The following is a 19,092-nucleotide window of genomic DNA, read 5'->3' as shown; positions in this document are numbered from 1 at the left end:
TTTAGAGAACCCTGAAAACGCACAGAGTGGGTGCCGCTGGCTGGTGCCGAGACCGCAGGGCTGCAAGTGAGCTCGGAGGGCCAGAGGCTGCCGCCAGGTCTGCACGGGGGCCTGCAGCCCGCCCTGCCCAGCGCCTCGGGTGGGACGCACCTCTCTGGGGAGGGACCCCTGGGTGCAGGCGCTTCACCTAATTTTCCTAAAGCAGAGCTGAAGGGGACGCTGCCCGTGCAGCTGCTGAGCTCGGGTTTTTTCCTTCCAGCTGAAGGTCCTAATTCTACTTTCTCTACGGAGACCAGGAAAACTAAGACGGGATTGGAGCCCAAGAGCCTCCACGTTACACAGACAACATCCCCTCTTCTCCAATCTCATACGTGCTAGCTAGTGTAGACCATCAAGGGTGGCCGCCCACGAGACGCCACCCTGTGTCTGGTCAGGACGTTCCATCATCAAGGTCAGAGCACCTACAGCAGGTCGCACCTTCCTCCCAGCACAGGCGGGCCACGGGCGCTCAATGGGTGCCCACCATCTGCTCAGCACCTCACTAGTGGTCCCGACAAAGGCAAAAGAAATTCGGGCCAGCTCCTATTTGAGTTCATGTGGTTATTTCACCGTTACGATCCCTGGGGTCACTGGTTCAACGGTGTGAGGTTAGTCTGGGATTTGCAGTCAGATCCTCAGTATTCAAGCCCAGCGGCACGGGCACACGTGCTCTGATGCCAGCACACAGGCGGCCTCCAATCACACATGTACACGCTGCGAGGCTTGAACGGGCATCTTCCAAAATTCTGAGTTTGGGTTCTCAGCTCAATCTTCAAAAACCACTAAACTTTCCAAATTTAACTCAATCGTGGAATAGTATGAACAACAGAAACATCAATTTTTCAGCTCTGGCTTCTCAGAGGAAAGTTCCAACAGAGCAAGGAAAAGAGTAGAAAATGCATTTTTTTTTATCCTTTTAAAAAAATTGGAGGCACAGAACTGGCCCTCTGCAAATTTTGGAATCAGCCAGGCTTGCCTTCCTCCACGCTCTTTTCTTCTCCTCTTTTCGCTAACCCGTGTTCTCTCTGCCCCTCCCAGGTGTCCCCGGTAGTCAGGTGGTTCTGAGGGCCCCTCCCCCACTCGCTAAATCCCCCACCTCCCCTTTCATATGAAAACCACTTCCTTGTAGCAGGTAATCTCGGGGATGGCTTAGGAGTGGTAATTACTACTTTAATTACGTTAATTAATCTTAATCGATTTTTAATCAGTGGAATTCGCCCCTGTGAGAGGAAGAATTCTGTGTGACAGTCAGCCCCCAGGTCACGCCTCCTTCTCGGCCACACCCTGGGAATCCATGGATTTGCTAGCAGTGTCACATTTTTTTACTGCGGTTCCCACGGTAGTGGGAGCCAGGAAACCAGGCAGGGAGGTGAGGGCAGATCTTTTCCCAGATGTTTAAAGTCTGTGGATTGCCTGTCATGATTTTTCAGGCCAAGGGAAGCGTCTTAACGCTTCAAAATTATAATTACTTTACTTGATATATATTGCTTCCGCGTGGGATTCATACTGAAAGGAAAGTCACTGTGCTGGCAGGCTCCCCAGTCACACCTGTCACTTCCAGGCCCTCAGGTCACTAATGGCTACACGTGTCTGTGTGCATTTTTAACCCGAGAAACATGCTTGTTTTTCAGGATAAAAAAGGGCACCGTGAACTGATTAGGCAGTGATTTTGGAAAGACCAGGGAGGGGATAGTCTGCAGCTTCTATAGACAGAGGTGCTTAACTGAAAGGATCTTGGTGTTCGAACGGAGAATGTAAGCATCTAATTTTTTTTCAGTCTTTTAATAAACAGTGTACTTGTGGTTACAATTTCTCAGTGTGCTTCGGCGATAAGAGGCACGGCCTGCTTTTCATCTTTCTGTTACTGGCAGGAGGTCCTGAAGTAAAGAACCTGCGTACATATTCTTCATCTCTAACGAAAGGAGGTTTCCACTGCGCAGTAACACTTGTCCCAAACAGAAACAGAGGAAGCCCTGAAGAACCCCGTGAACAGGCTTTTCCAGCGCACTCGTAATTCTCATTCTTCAGTATTTCATCTCCATTACAAGGACCTTTGTTACGCGGTCTCCTGGCGGGAGGGTAACTATGAAAGGATGAATTTCCAAATTCATCAGCCAGCAAATGCGACCCGTGGACCAGCGCTTGGATTCCCTCCCCGCGTCGTTAAACGTCCGTGCGCTCTTCGTAGCTGCACGAGTCTAGGGGGCCGGCAGCCCGGACTTGGCGCCGCCCGGGAGCGGGGCTGACGCTGCGGGGCAGGCGACCGGGCGCCACGGCCGGCAGAGGGCGCCAGCGGGCCCGCGGGCGCCGACAGGTGCGGCGTCCGCGCTGACGGCCGCCGACGGCCGGAAGGTGAGGTCATTGCATCACCACCTCCCCAGCGCAGGTGAAAATTTCAAATACCGAGAGGTTACAAGCAGCAAACTGGTATTACAGTTTACCAACGTGGGAAATGGCTCCGTCTCTTCAAGGGCCAGTCGGCCCGTATTTCAGTTCACCTGGCGGGAGGGCAGCCAGAAACCTCCATCAAGATGGTGCTCAAAACACTGCACATACCCTGGGCCGCAAGTCCGGGCCGGAGCTCCCCACGCTTGTGCTCCAAGCCAAGACTGATGACCTTGCTGAACACAGAGCTCAGTCTCTGACCAGAGCATGTCTAGAAACTGTCTGCTTCACAAAGGACCAACAAGCAGATCAGGGGTGCCCCCAGATTCCAGGGGCATCCGGGGCTACGCCGGGCAGAAACACCTCCTACGGTAGCCTGATACTTTGCTATGAACTTGGCCACAGTACCTTTAATTCTACCATTAGGATGCACAACCCTAATTTATTAATTTTTGAAAAATAATGCAACTATTCCTGGAGGAAATCCAAGTAACTAAACTGGATTATTAATCCTCAGTGTGGTTAAAAAAAATGAACTGTCTGTCTCTGATAATTTTCTGATACTGAGAATCTGAAACTGAACCAAGAAAGCTTCTACTCCGGGGTAAGAGCCAGGGAGGGCGGGGCCGACCCAGACCCGCAGCAGGGAGTTCTGACCTGTCGGGCCCACAGGAAACCTAGGTGAGCGGGACCAGGAGAATGATGTGGTTGGCAGAGACAGATCAGGGAACACCGCAAACACCCCTAACCCGGATTTTGCCCAGGCGGACTTCCCTCGCCCCCTGCTCCCTGACAGCCCCAGGGCGTCACTTCAGTCAGCCAACGTTTCATTCACACCTGGATGTTCTGCGTTTTACACATTTTGTAAGATCACACACAAAGAACCTAAACACTTAACTTAAAGAAAAACTGTTCTGATGGCTTTAAAATTTAAAAAAAGAAGAAGAAATAACGAAAAAACAGAGAGAGTGCCAAGTTTCCCTAACCCCATCTGAGTTAGGATGTCCGCCAACCTGTGACAGCAGAAGTACCATTATGAGCCGTGTGGTTCCAGGAGACTTCCGCGGTGGGACTGCCTGCGTTTAGAGGAGGCACGGTCTCTGAGGCGGCCTTGCCTGGTTCAGAGATGCTTGCGGGTGAGAATGCGGTGGTGCGAGCAGGAAAGGGGTCACTTGGAGGCAGACTTGTGGACGCCTCTGTTGTGTTCAGTCCTGCCACAGTCATGAGAGATGCAGGGAGGAGAAAATCAACAGGTGAGGTGAATCATATCCTGAAACGTCAGCCCATCTGAGCCTACTGACTCCCGTCCATGATGGTGTGTACTTAAATGTGCATACATGTACGTGTGTGCACATGCACACACCACACAGCTGTGAGTCATGGTGTATATGTGTATAGGCGTGTGCATTTGAAAGTGCACACACGTATGTGCACCTGCATGGATACAGCTGTAGATGCCTTCAGAGGTGTAGATATAATAGGTTTAGATCGAAAACAAACTCAGCAATAGAGTGTGTGCCTCTCAAGCAGGAGATCCCGGGTTCAGTCCCCCATCCCTCCATTAAGATAAATAAATAAATACACCTTAATTACCTCCCCTGCACCCCCCAAAAGTATATAGCACTATATGTCAGCTATAGCTCAATTTTTAAAAACTGGAAGAAAAATACTTTGAAAAAATGTCTAGGGGAAGGGTATAGCTCAGTGGCAGAGCACATGCTCAGCATGCATGAGGTCCTGAGTTCAAGCCCCAGTACCTCTATTTAAAAAAAAGTCTAAAATAAATGAAAAAAATAGTAAAAGCCACAGAACAGTGGCTAAAGGTGAAAATGGGGAAATGGAGCTAAAAGCAACTAGTCCCTGCCCTCTTCCCACTTAATTGCTAGATTCTCAATGTGCAAAGCAACTGGGTTCAGAAGGATAAAATCCAAGGCATAAAGACGATTCCAAGAAATTGTAAGAAAGAAAGGAAGGAAGGAAGGAAGAAAGAAAGAAAGAAAAATTGTAAAAGATGTATCAATGAAGAAACGAATAAAGATAGAACTGGGATGTGATTATGCAGAGGGCTAGGGCTCCAGGAGAAAAAAATGAAAGACCAAACTTCTAAAAGGCACACACTGATTTTTTTTTAATTGATCAAATTCAAACAAAACGAAGGCCAGGTAAAAGACTGGAAGCCAAATTTCATAAGCAAATAGACGAATGACCCAAGTCTATAAAATTGGGTTTTTCTTCATGATAACGAAAGAAACACAATCTGAGATACTGATATACCATCTCCCACAGCCCCAGTGCACCTCAGAAAAAGAAAGCTGAGAGGGGGCGGGGTGTGGTGGTGCTCGCACAGCTGGCCTGAGAGCAGAGCGGGCCAACAGGACCGCGTGCTGAAGCCTCTGCGTCGCGCTCTCTTGCCCGGAAACAGTGCTCCTTTATCTCAGAGTGGGGAAGTTCGCCAGTTGTTTTAAAAAGGCAAAAAAGCACTGTGATCGCTGAAGATTGGGATTATAGAGGTGCTTCCCTAATGTTCTGTGTTTGACATGTATTTACTTCTACGAATAGCACATTTTATGTTTTTCAACGTCTAATTAGTGAGAAATGGAGCTATATGCCACTAGTAGTTTTGTTCATTCAGCTCAACAAGGCTGGATGAGACAGCACAGCACAAATAGGGGAAGGGGGAGAAGTGGGGGGAGGCTAGAAAAGGGGCAGAAGTGCTAGGACAGGACAGAACCGAGAACAGGAGCGGAGGGTCGCTGACTAGGAACAGGAAGGTGACACAGGGAGGACCCAGCTTCACTCGTGAATGTCACAGGTGACGTGAAATCCATGTTTGCTAAATGCAGATAAACCCTCTCTGAGCCCCGTCCACCCCCCTCCACCCCCCCGCGCCAGCGCCCAGGAAAGGCCGCAGAGCGGTCTGCGATTACAGAGCCCCAAAGGCTCGCATGGTTGTTCTGTGTGTTATTTTCCAAAGAAAATGTCCAACCCCTAAAATTTCACATCCTAACTCACAAATACATACTTTTACTAATACATTTTCACCCTTAATTACATGCCATCACATCCAACTAAGTAACAGGCAAGGAATGTCTTCCTGTCTTTGGTGTAAAATCATAAATCTAACCTGAGTGTTCATTCGCTCATCGATATATGTTGGCTAAAAGGTGGGAATGACTGCCCTCTCCAAAAAGAATAAAAATTTAAAAATTAAAAAAAATAAAAGTTCTCATCGCAAGAAAACATTTATTAAAAAAAATGTCCGGGAGGTGGATGGGGGCAGAGAAGGTGGAAGAGAGGGAAGGAGGGGCTTGAAGTTCTGTCCAATAACATTAATTCACGTTCATCATTAGAGACTCAACCCATTATTTGTTCGCTGTGTTTAGGCTGAACTCACTTGGTAGTGGCAGGGTTCCGATGATCCCTTTTGCTTTGAGGAAAATGTTGCAACCTTCTCCCTGTATCACCCACTCCATCCTTTTGTTAGATTTGAATTACAGAGAAGGAGAGTCACCCCAAATACCCCACAGGACAGCGCTCTACCATTCTGAAGAGTCGCACCCCTAAGGCACTCTGGTCTAGAGCATATTTAGTCCCTGGTGTGTGAAGAAACAGTGTTCTGAGAACCACCCTCCCACCCAGAAGTCCTGTCACCCTTGCACACATTCTAAAGTTCCGTGCACACTCCCTGGGTTCATAAATAAGAGTTTAATTTAGGGTTAGGAAACGCGCTCCAGTTGCCAATCCCATGCAGTCCCCGCGCGCACGCTTTGCAGATGTGCTGGTTCCCACTGGTCTTCGTCCTGCTGGCGGAGTTTGGCAGGGGCCGTCCTGGATTGGCACCTGGGAATCACAGTTCTAACTCACCTGGCTCCATCCCCGGGAGGCTTGCAGTAACAGAGTCCATGCAGAGATCATGTAAGCTCTCCGCAAGGTGGGGGTCACCTATCGTTTCAAACATTCGCTCCCCTTTCCACCCCGTTCCCACCCCACCTGCAGAAGCAACCGGTCTCTGCGGTTGAGATGAACTTATTCTCCTGTAAAGGTGGAATGCCCAGCTGCGTCCCAGTAGGTGGCATAAACCAATCACAATCCGCTAAGCGGCAGTGACTTTCATGTACAGATGGAACCACTCTGAGGCACTATAAAACTACAAAGTCCCAATATTATGCCTTTTAAAATTAAGACCGCACGCTTCTTACGCATATTCAGGAACATTTTGTTACAGTTCTTTGTTTCTGAAGTTCGGCATGAATTTTTCTTTAATTACTGAAATAGTTCCTTTAATAATCCAGTTCTCAGAACACTGTGAATGTGCCTCACGAGAACTCTGCCTTAGAATGGTTACATCGGGTTATCTTAATGGCTTTACCTACCATTGCATAATGTCAACGATATAACTGATCAGGAAATCAAATAATATAATTTCATAACAATAGCACTTTAGCGATGTAATTAACTTTTAACCAGATGCAATCTAATTTCTCTCTCTCCTTTTGCAAGTGATATATATGAATTTATTGTCAGCATCTGCATTGCTTAAATTTATCTCAGGATTAGGACAACTTGTTAAAACTGAATTCAGTTGTGACAATAGAATTTGGAAATGATTATGACAAACTATCTTAAATAATGTCAAAGCTTTTCTCTTGCAGGAATTTATATATATGTAATTATGTTTAGAATTCTCTCTAATTTCTCATATAACTCCTTCACTATGAAGTTTTATGATCAAACTAAAATAAATAAATTTATTTACAATGTTAAAATTAAAAAAGAGGTTGGAAATCTACCATGTGATTTGCTGTCCATATAAGAAAGGCTATACTTTATACACAAAATACATTTACAAGTAATAATATGTATGTTCAGGTAGTTACCAAAACTTACAAGCAGGCATATTATGATCAAGAGAAGGTCAAGGACCATTCATGATTATAAAGCTTGTCCTTAAAAACGATTTCACTAGATGATAATGGAAAATTCTATCAACATTAAGTATATAAAATTGGCAACAAAAAATAAAGTAAGTAAAATCCAAATATTAATTCCTACCGTTAGTTGCAGTATCCACAACTTGTCCTGTAAAAAAAAAAAAAGGCATCTCTTAGATTCAAACTTCATACACACATGTGTAAATGTAAGTTAGATTTAGGTATATACATGCATATACATGCGTGTGTGTGTGTATGTATATATATACACCTCTGTTAGTTCACATTTACAAAGTGGCAACTTTCAGTACCTTTTACCCCAATGAAACCATATTCCTCCTATTGCTATCACGTTTACAAAGCCCAGGTATGTCAAAACTATGCTGTTAGGTTTTGAAATCTCAGGTAAAATTTAGAAACATAATAGAATAAAGGAGAGCTACTGGAATTAATTTCTTGTCCGCAAAAGACTTTGAAAAGACTTCTCAAAAGGTTTTCCCAAGTGCATTCATTTATTGAGATAATGATTACTGATTGACTGGATAGGTCGGACCCTCTCGTGTTTAAGACACCTGCCTGCCTTGGGATTCCATGCTCTGAGGACACACTGATGGGAAAAAACTTTCTCCCCCAGAAGCGCCATGATCCTGTATTCTTCAATTACACCCCCCTGGTTTGTTCCACGAAATAAAATGTTTCTTTTTATTATACGCACATATACGAAATATACAATATACAAATATGCATAATTATTACAAGATATAGTTTAAAATACATAGACCATGTTCTTATTCTCTCACTATAATTGTCTACTTTTCCTGAATCATTCATACTTAAGTATTGTTTTAAGTTTACATTATTTGCATCTGCATCCTTGCCCTGTTTACTCAGCGTTTACCCTTCTACCTGATATAAAATAACTTTCTTTTCATTTTTATCTTCCCATTAATAATCTTCCTTCTCCTCTCATTTTTTAAAATTTTATGTAGTCTCTCTTTTTCAGTTGGTTTGGGGGGTGGTAATTAGGTTGATCTGTTTACTTTTAGAGGAGGTGCTGGGGGCTGAACCCAGGACCTCGTGTGTGCTGAGCACACGCTCTACCACTTGAGCTGTTCTCTGCCCCTCCTCTCGTTTATTCTTATTTCCTCTAAATTAGGTTCTTAGAGTTGTGATTTGCAAAAGAAGGAATAAGGGAAATGATATCGGTGTAGCAGTAGCTAACATCGCTCATGTTTTAAGCAAAAGGAAGAAGAGCCATCATGGTAACGGCTTGGAAGGAATTTCCCGTATCGCCGCGTTCAAAATGTTCAAGTTGGTCTGCATGTGTGAACACACTTCATGTAATACCTGTCTCCTCTGTATCTGGGAAACAGAGAAGCTTTTAAACATCTAAACCTGTTTGACGTGCTCCTTCTCAATAGAGACACTTAAATCCTTGGAGCTTCAGATGAGTTAATTTGATTCAGTTAGGTCCAAGGCAGATTTATGGTTTTGCTGGCACGCTGTTAGTGGCTCATTTCAAGCATGATGAAGGTTTCCTTTGCCCTGAAAAGCTCATAATCCGTAAGACATATAGATGAACAGAGAGAGGTGGAGACGGCCGTAGCCTCCAGCGGTCTGCAGAGACACTTAGGTTATCCATGCACCTGACTATGACTAAAAACTAAAATTCCTTCCATCTGAGATCAGCAAGAATCATACAATAAGACGAGGAGGCGGGGAGGAGGAACCAAGTAGCCTTGGTTACATAACAAAGAGACTTGCACATAATAGGTGGTCGATAAGTCACTGTTGGATGATACGGAGCATGAGCAAACGCAAGGGAGAAATCCAGCAGACCTGAAAACAACAGCCTGGGGAGACACGCCAAGAGCAAGTGTTAGAAACTCTGATACAGAGGCTGGGTATTTTTTTTCCTGCATGACGGAATCAATTAATATGGAGGAGAAATCAAAACATAGATCTGATGACAGAGAAAAGAGGAATCTTAGCAGTGCCTGTGCTAGCTCCATCGCTGATTCCACAGATCGGACAGTCTACTGCTCCCACCCGCTCATCTGTAGCCACTGAAATATGTAGTACAAAGGACACGGAGCATTTTATAAAAAGGAATTATAATTTGTCACCTATTTATTGGGGACATGAGAAACACGATGGGGGGCTGATAAGGAAGCTGTTTCTTTTCTCACTTAAGCGCTATGAATCCTAGAGTCAATACGACAGAAATGTTTCTGACCCATTTATCAGGCCACGTACATGTTAAGAGCTCCGGAGATATTCATTTAATTCCAATCGGTTCGAAAGCAATGCATGTTTTTAAAGGCAAGCGATGATGTGTAGCGTTTTAATCTATGTTTTGAAAAGGACAGCAAACTCAGTTACCAAAACGAAGATGAAAGTTTGTAGAGATTTATCTTTTTTAAGAATGTTTCAAGAAATAATATTTTATTTTAATAATATTTTATTATTATTCTAGAATATATTATCCTAACAGTATTTTATTGTTACTAACCGCTAATATTCATTGTTTCCTGGGTGCCAGGCACTACGCTAAGCCCTCTGCTTGCATTTTCTTTCCTAAGCATCACAGTGGCTCCCAGAAGCTCAGAGACGGCAGGGGCCGTGGCTAAGTTCTCGGGGCTGGTCCATGCGAGCCCGGACTTGGCCTGAGTCCATCTGACTCCACAGGACCGGCTCTCCACCTTCAACTCGTCCTGTAAGCTTTTCCTCACATCCGACCTTTCAGCAAGGACATTATTCTAGCCAGTGCTACAGGTTCCATAGAGACTGGTGTTTGTTAACAGCTCAAAAGCTAAGTAAAAACAAAAAAGCAGAGCAAGTGATCTGTCTTGCTACACCTGCTAAAGTGAACTTTACACTGAACACAGACTTTCAGATTAAATGCAGTGTGCTGAGTGAATGCTCTGTGTATGTCACAGACAAACAGAGAAAATGCGGCGGTGTGTCCATCTACTGCAGGATGTTATTTCACCAGGAAAGTCAACCAAACAACGGTAACGTCCAACAATGTATTGCAGCTCCCCACACACCTCTTGTTTAGCTGTGAAGTGGCTTCCGGAGCTTGGAACAGAGTAATACCTCTTCCGTGTAACTACATACCTATCTGTGCTGCCATCTACGTATTCCTGATCTGATAATGCCCTCACAGCCAACATTTCCCCCGAACCCTTTAATCCTCAATACAAGAAAATCCAGCATCCATGGAAAACAGCGTAGTATCTAAAAACCGATCACTCTCCCCGTTCTTCTGCCTTCGTGCTGGCTTCCCACAAAGGATCCTCGAGTTGAATATGCATTTTTTTCTACCAGTCTATCTCAGAATCTGATCCTAAATTCTTCCACCGAGTGATAGTAAAACACAATAGCGTTCCTCACGCTTTATTTCACCTTCTTTGTAGAGGACTACACACACAGACACACGCAGACACACACAGACACACAGACACATACAGACACACAGACACAGACACACGCAGAGACACCAGCCTCCTGTCATTTTGAAAGACAACTCTGAGCCCTCGGCATCACAGTTGAGACTTGGGATGCGATTAAAATGACTTGTTTCACGGTCACAGAACCCCTATAGGCAGATACACCGTCTCTGTAACACACAGGTAATATCTAAAGGACATTTTTCCCCCTCCCCCCAAAAATGATCCAACGACTTTTACAGAAACATCAGCGGGACACCAGCAAGCATTCCCGCAGAGCCTGGCTCCCCCACGAGGAAAGGCAGCGGGTAGGCGAAGTTATGTGCATCCTCAGAGGGGGCCGCAGTAGCAGCCGTCTGCACAAGGTGTCAACATCTCACCCCATTTTGTAACTCTCCCTCAGTTCTCTGAGCAGTGATTTCAAGTGCCTGTTGCATTTCACGAACCGGACATCATCAGAACATGAGCAAAACCACAGCAGGAGGGACCAGCGCTGAACAAGGCCTGGTAAGAATGCTTGTAGGAGTCGTTTAGTTGTGTCACGATCTACCCATTTGGCTGCTGGGTTTGGCCCCGGAGTGATCTGCCTGGCCAACCAGGTCACCTCCGCTGTCTGGAATAGGTGACAGCCCCGTGCTATTTATACCCTAGTTCGTGCATCACTTGAAAGCAACCATTTACAGTTAGTGGAGTCACATGAACCCAAAGCTAATGAAACATCTGCCTAAAGCATTCAATAACCAGTGCATAATAAATGCCCGCTTAACATTAGGAGGCTGTGTCCATATAAATAACGTTACAACGTACGTAAACATTATCTGTGAATAATGCTGGGAGGTTGTGGAACGCAGGGAAAGAAAAATATGTGAAACAGTAAGAATTAAGAGGGCACGTACTTCGGATGTGACAATGAAAGAAAAGCAGCATCAAACACCGCGTTTCTCTAAGCCTGAGCTGCGCCGAGTGTGCCCTTAAGCTCTGCGCCCACGTCTGGCCAGGCGAGCACAATAAAGCTGAGCGCCGTCGTGCACCTGCGGCTTCTGTGTGTTACCCTTTGACTTGTACTCTTCCGGGGGCAACATTTTCTACACCTTTTTTTTCCTTCGTAAGTGCCTGTTTTCATCATTTGGACAAAGGAATATTTAGAAATATCCCAGTAGGTGGCGCCATAGCACCAGAAATCTGTAGATCATTTGTGCTTTAAACCTGTGCCTGTGACTCACCCATGGAACTGACGAGGTACAAGAAACAGAGGAAAATGTAGATAACAGACCACTTGATCTTCAAAGCTGTGTTATTCTAACACATGTATTGCTACTGAATTTACCTTTCCCAATATGTTTCTTTTACAACTCAAAATGTTTAAGTGATGGCAAATCAAAGTTACCTTGAAGTCACACCCCTAAGTCCCCCATCAGAGATTTCAGCAAAAAACTGAGGAATTAATGGAATGAAAATGACATTTCAAAAGACGTACTCGGGCTTTACATAGCAACCATTACCACCACCCCTCTCCCCTCACCCCAACCATTCCCATCTCCCCTCCCCCACCCCTCCCCCACTACCCCAACCATTCCCATCTCCCCTCCCCCCCCACCCCTCCCCTACCTCTGCAAAAAGAATGGAATGCCATTTCCAAAGGGATTTAAACCTGTCTAGTTCAGTAAATCTGAGAAAAATACAAAGACAGAAGGGTGACACAGAAGAGACGACATGCTTATTTTCAGCGTCCAGCCTAAAATGAATGATGGCATGTTTTAAAAGTTGAGAATGCAAACCTGACCTCCATAGATACAAAGGCCACCCAAAAATGGAAAAAAGCAAATCAGGACAAAAATAAGAGTCCACAAAAACGGATATGTACTGTTTTCCTTGCTCACTAAGGTATATAATAATAGTAAAGCAGAAAAATAAAAATGAAAGGATTGCACTTTTACTTATTCTGTAAATCTAATATAGAGTTCACAGACAGCAAACCCAAGGAGTCACAACAAATTAATAAGCGTCTCTGGAGTAAGCTCTCCATGCAAGTGACAAGCGAGGCATTATCTGGATTTCAGAGACCACAGGACAGTCTTCCTTCCCTCCATCAGTAAATACAATAATCGCAGGAACAGTTTACCAAAACAGTGTGTATCAGACAGTATGCAGACCGCTTTGCATGTTTTTGCCCTTAAATATCCCAGAAAGCTGATGAGTTGGCAATTATTTTTCCTATTTCACAGGAAATGAAACTGAGACAATCATTCGCAGACACACTTAGGAAGCAGCAGATGGACAGAAGACTGTCCACGGCTCGTTTTCTTATTATTTATGCAGACTTTGTGCTAAAGCATTGGGTCTATTGTTATCAGCGCCCAAAATCCCACAAACAAACCAGAAAATAATTTTAGACATCTCAGTGGGTATAGAAACCTAAGATTTTAGTATCATTGACATGTAGCTCCTTTGATAGATAAGGAAACTAAGGCCCAGTAAGTTTAAATGCCTTTCTGACTTCATGCAATTTAGTTACAGCCGTAATGTACACGTTCCACCAATTACACAGAATTTCAACAGACTTTTTGGCGGCCTCACTCTTAAATGCAGTGGTCATCCAAGAAACACAGACAGAAGCCTTTAAGGACAGAGACCAAGAGAAACAGAAGGGAGACCTGAGAGAAACAAGACAGTACAAGACCCTGAAACCAACTGCAATTCATCTTCTCAGAAATGAGACAACATTGCATCTGTGGGCAAAACAAGGGGAGATAAAAACAATATTCCAAAATCAAGCAAGGAAGTCAATAGATGCTGTCTACAATTTTTGAAAAAAAAAGAAAAAAGAAACAGCAGGACAGCAGAAAATACCATCTAAAGGTGCTGAAATCGCCTAGTGTTTGCTTTGGCTTCTGGGAAAATGGAGGATGGGGAGGAGGATGGGGAAGACAATGGGGGGAGGATGGGGAGGAGGATGGGGAGGAGGATGGGGAGGATGGGGAGGAGGATGGGGAGGATGGGGAGGATGGGGGAGGAGGATGGGGAGGATGGGGAGGATGGGGAGGAGGACGGGGGAGGATGGGGAGGATGGGGGAGGAGGATGGGGAAGATGGGAATGATGGAGGAGGATGGGGAGGACAGGGGAAGAGGATGGGGAGGACGGGGGAGGAGGATGGGAAGGAGGATGGGGAGGATGGGGGAGGAGGATGGGAAGGAGGATGGGGAGGATGGGGAGGAGGATGGGGAGGAGGTTGGGGAGGAGGATGGGAGGAGGATGGGAGGAGGATGGGAGGAGGATGGGGAGGAGGATGGGAGGAGGATGGGGGAGAACGGGGGGAGGAGGATGGGGGCAAGGACCAATCCTACTTACTGTAGACCTTACAGAACTGTTTAAACATTCAGCTCACATACACACACATGTGAATAAAAACACAAGTAAAAAGGAAACGTATCAGTCTGCAAAGCTGAGCTGACAATAAACAGGGCAAATACACAGGCCCCTGGGAGGAGACATAAAATTTTAAATTCATAATTTTTTAAATGCAGCAATCACACCCAGCTGTCTCGCAGCAGCCGTCACGTGCAACGACACAAACATTCCTGCTTGTCTGTAGGTGCACGCAAGTGTGCACTCACCCCTGAAAGCAGGCGTGCATTTGTATGTCTTTTATATTCGGCTTAAAGCATCATGTTATCAATTTCTGCCATTTCAATTAACTAAACAAATACCAAGAAAAAATTAATACACACAAGATGACCATCTATAAACGATTAGTCACTTTGCCTTACTTTCTATCTTAAAATACTTATCTATAAATCACAGGGGGGAAAACAAGATTGTTACTTCCTGTGTGATGACAGCCAGCCTGAGATCCTTGATTCAGATTCGCATGTCTTAAAATGGCCCACAGCCAAACTCTTTCTCAGAAGTGCATCTTGCTACGTGACCCTCGGAGAGATTTATACAGTGTGTTAATGCAGTAGAGGCAGAGAAATGCATGCAGCTCTGCTCAACCCAGAATCTCCCCCAAAGCATTTGCCACAAACCTGTTTCTTCCGTGGATATTTTGTAGACACTGTCGTGGACATGAGGACCAGGGGACCTCAGTGTCCTGAGATCCCAGCCTGTGATGTGCAACTGTACGTATATATTAAACATAGAGATGAAATCAGATTAAAAATCCTGGGCTTCACCCCTGCAAATTCTACCGAGTGGATCTGAGGTGAGAGGTGGCTGGGGCAGTGGAATCGTCTTACAGCTCTGATGGTTCTGGCGGTGAGAAGCAAGAGCTAAGGGTGATTGGTGAAAACACTTCCTCATGCGTGGCCTCGTTAAAAACATTTCTCCGAATAGGTTTACTTTTGTATTAAGTGTGTCTTTATTTCTTAAGAAAATGTCCATTTTCCTTTATAAAAATCCAGGGATAAATACCAAATTTATAAAATATACTCAGGATAGCAAAAACTGTATTATATTATATTAATCTTTGGGAAGCATATGTTTTCATACCTCTTCACTTCCTCCAGGGTGGGGCACGAGCATAATCAAAGAAACGAAGAGTCACCAAAGGACGCTTGCCCAGGTGGTGACATTGTTTTATCAGTGTCTTCGGTACTGTTAGTAGTTTTTGCTGTTTGTTAACCAACTACTGGGTGGGCGGTGCTATGGTAAACAAGGGCACGCATTTATCCAATCAGAAACCCCACAAAGCAGATAGCATGGTCCTCTTTTTACAGATGAAGGCTCTATCTAATAAAGATATTCATCTATTTATTAATAAATAGATGAAGGCTAAAGAGCTCAGAGCAGAAAGAGTTTGGTTTTGAATGCAGATCCGTCTGACTCCAAAAAGGTCCAAGCTTATTCAGCTAGACACTCCCACAAGGGGAACATGCTAAATTCTAAATCCAGTAGCTGCACTAAAGAGATCCAAGATGAGTAACGTGTCGAGTGTGAACCATCAAAGTGGGATTCGGAGTAAGTCACGCATCGAAATTAAGTTTTACAGAGTGCAAATAGCTGAACAATGGCTATAAAAGAGGTAGATTCTTACTGTTTAGAAAGGCGGGGGTGGGGGTGGGGTGAGGGGGCTGTGAACAGGCCTGTAAAAAACCCAACACCAAGCTATGAACTTAGCCTTCAGTGTTTTCACCCAAATCTTCAAAGAAGGAAAAAGAGAACATGCCGGAAAAGGGCTTGCTCTGATTGTGCCCATGCTTCAAAACGAAACAACGGAACAAAGAGCTTGCGCGGGACCAAACCTACGACCCCTAAAAGGAGTGGGCGAGGGAAAGAGGGGGCTTGGGGGGCGGGGGGCAGAAAGGGGGGGGGCGTGCATGGATCCAGCGATGCGTTCAATGAGTTACGGCACCATCCACATTTTTTAAACGAAATTTAAATTACGCCATTTTTTTTGGTGACCTAAATACAAGATAACAAGGAAAACGCAGATCAACACTAGGTTGCAGTGAGGAGTCTGCCCAACAACTGGTTTCCCGTCTCACAGAAGGGTCCGAGGGTCTGCTGAGGCCCCAGGAGTGCAGGGAAGTAAAAGCAAACGCTGGGGCGGGGGGTGGGGGACGACGGGGTGACGGAGGGATAAATGGGGAGCTGGGGATTTGCAGGCACTACTGCTGTGTACTAAACATATAAACAGCAAGGTCCTCCTGCACAGCACAGGGAACTGCAGTCAGTACCTTGCAATCAAACAGCTTATAATGAAAACGAACACGAAAAGGAGTATGTATGGACACCTGAATCACCAGGCTGTGCACCAGAAACTAACACAACATTGCCAACCGACTAGACTCCAGTTAAAAAGAAAGAAAAAAAAGCAAAGGCTGATAAACGCACTACTAACTTCTCATTTCCTGGTGCTGAAAGCTCCCAACAGAAACACTTGATTGACTTTCAGAATCATTAAAGGAGCGGGGCCTAACGGGAGCAGCTTCCCGCTCAGATAGACGAGGTTTCAGCGGCTCTTGCCCCCGACGGCTCCTCGCACGGCCAGAGCAGCGGCAGCGGCGCTTCTGCGCCTGCGGTTTCTCCCCTTCGCTGCACTTCTGTTTTTCTGGTTCTGAGCCTTTATAGGAAAGGAAGAGGTGTAGCCTGTGCGGTTAGGGAGCGGGCCTCTGCAAATGGTGCAGCGCGTCACCATGGCGCCGGCATCCTCCGCCCCACGTCGGGGAGAAACCACAGCGTCTCCAGCCGACGGTGGGGCTGGCTGATAAGGCCAGGAGCTGCTGCGAAGCTGGATGCAGGTTGCTGTGCTTTTGTTTCAATGAAGAGGTGGTTCCAAAACGCTGAGGACGAGGAAGAGGACTCGTTTCCCTTGGAAGCACTTCGTTTGGAAAAGCGTTTGCCAATGACATTTTAATGTGCAAAAAAGAGCTCGATCCAATCTTATCTCCAGTAACATAAAAAGTCACCCCCTCCCAGGCCCGTGATGAAATCTGATTCATTAATTACGTGGTGCAACTTGGAGAAAAGAGATTGCCAGTAGAAGAGAGATGGCCTAGAGGCCAGTGAGGCAGCCGCCCTGTTTGTAAATAGAATGCTCACTCCTCTCACCTCAAGACGATGAAATGGCCAAGCAGAGTGGAGGCGAGGCTATTTTGAAAAGTGCAGAACCCTTCACCATCTCGTACAGCTGTTCCTCCCCCCACAACATACCACATCAACCCTACTGTCCCGAGCTGGAGGAGGGAGGTGACTTCCTTAGTGTCACACTTGGAGTCTTGTGAAAGGTCACGCCGGAGAAGCAGAAGCGTACGGAGGGGCTCGCTGCCTTTCCACGTCACCTGACACTCTTCAATCAACAATTTTCCACGCTGAGTATTTCTACTGACTGTCTAGGTCGTTGCTAAAAGTAATAGTTTCAGGGCATAGAAAATACTAACCTAGTGTATGAACATCCAGAAATCACCCGTCCTGGAAAAGGTCAGGAGACCATTTTTATTTGACTTTTACAGAAAGGTTCATATTGGGTGAGTTTTTCATGCCTTTTTCTGTCAGGAAGGTTTTCCTCTGTCTTGAGTGAAAAAGGAACAGGTTTTTGAATGCCTGCTCCCCTCGTCCTACCTCTGCGTGATCAGCGGTGTTACTCTTGTTTTATAAACAAGGAAAGAAAGAGACGTGACGTTGAAACAAATTGCTCCAATACAGAGTGAGTGAGTAACTGCCAAAACTCAGTCAAGTTTGCCAGACCCCAAAGCACCTGCGTTTTTCACCAACTGAACAAGGCCACCTTCTGGGAGTGGAGGACTCCACATTCACTTGACGTGATCTTTGCACTTTGAGTCCACGGTCCGAGAACACCTCCTCTCTGGGCTCTGGGCTCCTTTCCCTTCCCCCGCCTCCTCCCTGGTCCAAGCACCCATCCTGTCCTCATTCTCCAGCCTTTGTACTCAGTTCTGAACTGTGACTGCCCCACCCCCCACACGCATGCCGGATACAGCCACTGCGTCCACCTTCTTTTTCTCAATGGAGGTCCTGGGGGTTGAACTCAAGACCTCACGCATGCTCAGCACGCGCTCTGCCACCCCACGAGTCCACTCTTAGAAGGTGCTGACATGCGCTGTTCTCATTCAATTATTTTAGTAGCAGATTCTAAAATCTTTACTATTATTACTGAAAACCCTTCCCAGTCCAGCTCTGACTTGCCTTCCCGATAAAAGTATCAATGTGCTTAACTGAAATCACTCGTTTCACACTCAGCTCAAATGCAATTTATGGCAACCCAGCAGGATTTAAGCACTTGGCGCCTTTCTCCCTGTCAGTTTAACCTGACCCTAGCCTGCAGTATCTTTCCTTCTTTTAACAACCCTGGAGCCATCCTCCAGACTTGGTTCAAATTCCAACTTCATAGCAATTTCCTGGGCTCCCCAGGCCACTGAGGTCTTCTGACTTTTAGAATAATAATTGTGTCGCACTCATGGGGATGTTGGTCATAAACTGACTTTAATTAGTTATCTTTTTATGCAGACTGGTCCAGTTAGCTCACAGACTGTGAAAACAGCTCAAGGGAGTGTGACCTTGGACAGGTGACATACCCTCTCTGAACAGCAGTCCTTCTTCAGTTAATCTGTAATATCTACTCATCAGGCTCTATGCCTGTTCGATAAGATACTGGCTGTGAAGCTCTTAGTTAAGCGCTCAGCCCTTGAGTAAGCGCTGAGCACTTCCTCACTTAGGAAATCAAAAATGGTCCTAATCACTGCTTTTGTCACCACCATCGCAGCGACCACCTCTGGGCACTGGACTTCTTAACTCTCTGTGTGTCTCCTACAGGCGCCGGTGAAACCGG

The 19,092-nt window shown here is 45.6% G+C and overlaps 1 protein-coding gene across 3 annotated transcripts in view; it reads right to left on the bottom strand.

Annotated features, from left to right (window-relative positions):
* Window positions 1-19,092, bottom strand: part of PTPRC (protein tyrosine phosphatase receptor type C) — a 101,708-nt gene that overhangs the window by 47,721 nt on the left and 34,895 nt on the right. For 2 of the 3 annotated variants that reach the window (XM_072948788.1, XM_072948789.1), the window contains exon 3: window positions 7,477-7,503. In XM_072948788.1, coding sequence (XP_072804889.1) covers window positions 7,477-7,503 — 27 coding nt within the window. Of the gene's footprint in view, window positions 1-3,437; window positions 3,636-7,476; window positions 7,504-19,092 lie in introns of all 3 variants that reach the window. The other variant, XM_072948787.1, reaches the window with a different exon arrangement.

The sequence above is a fragment of the Vicugna pacos genome, chromosome 23 (genome assembly GCF_048564905.1).
Source record: "Vicugna pacos chromosome 23, VicPac4, whole genome shotgun sequence".
In the NCBI taxonomy this organism is placed as follows: Eukaryota; Metazoa; Chordata; class Mammalia; order Artiodactyla; family Camelidae; genus Vicugna; species Vicugna pacos.
The sequence above is the reverse complement of the archived record's forward strand: the minus strand, read 5'-3'. Positions and strand labels throughout refer to the sequence as shown.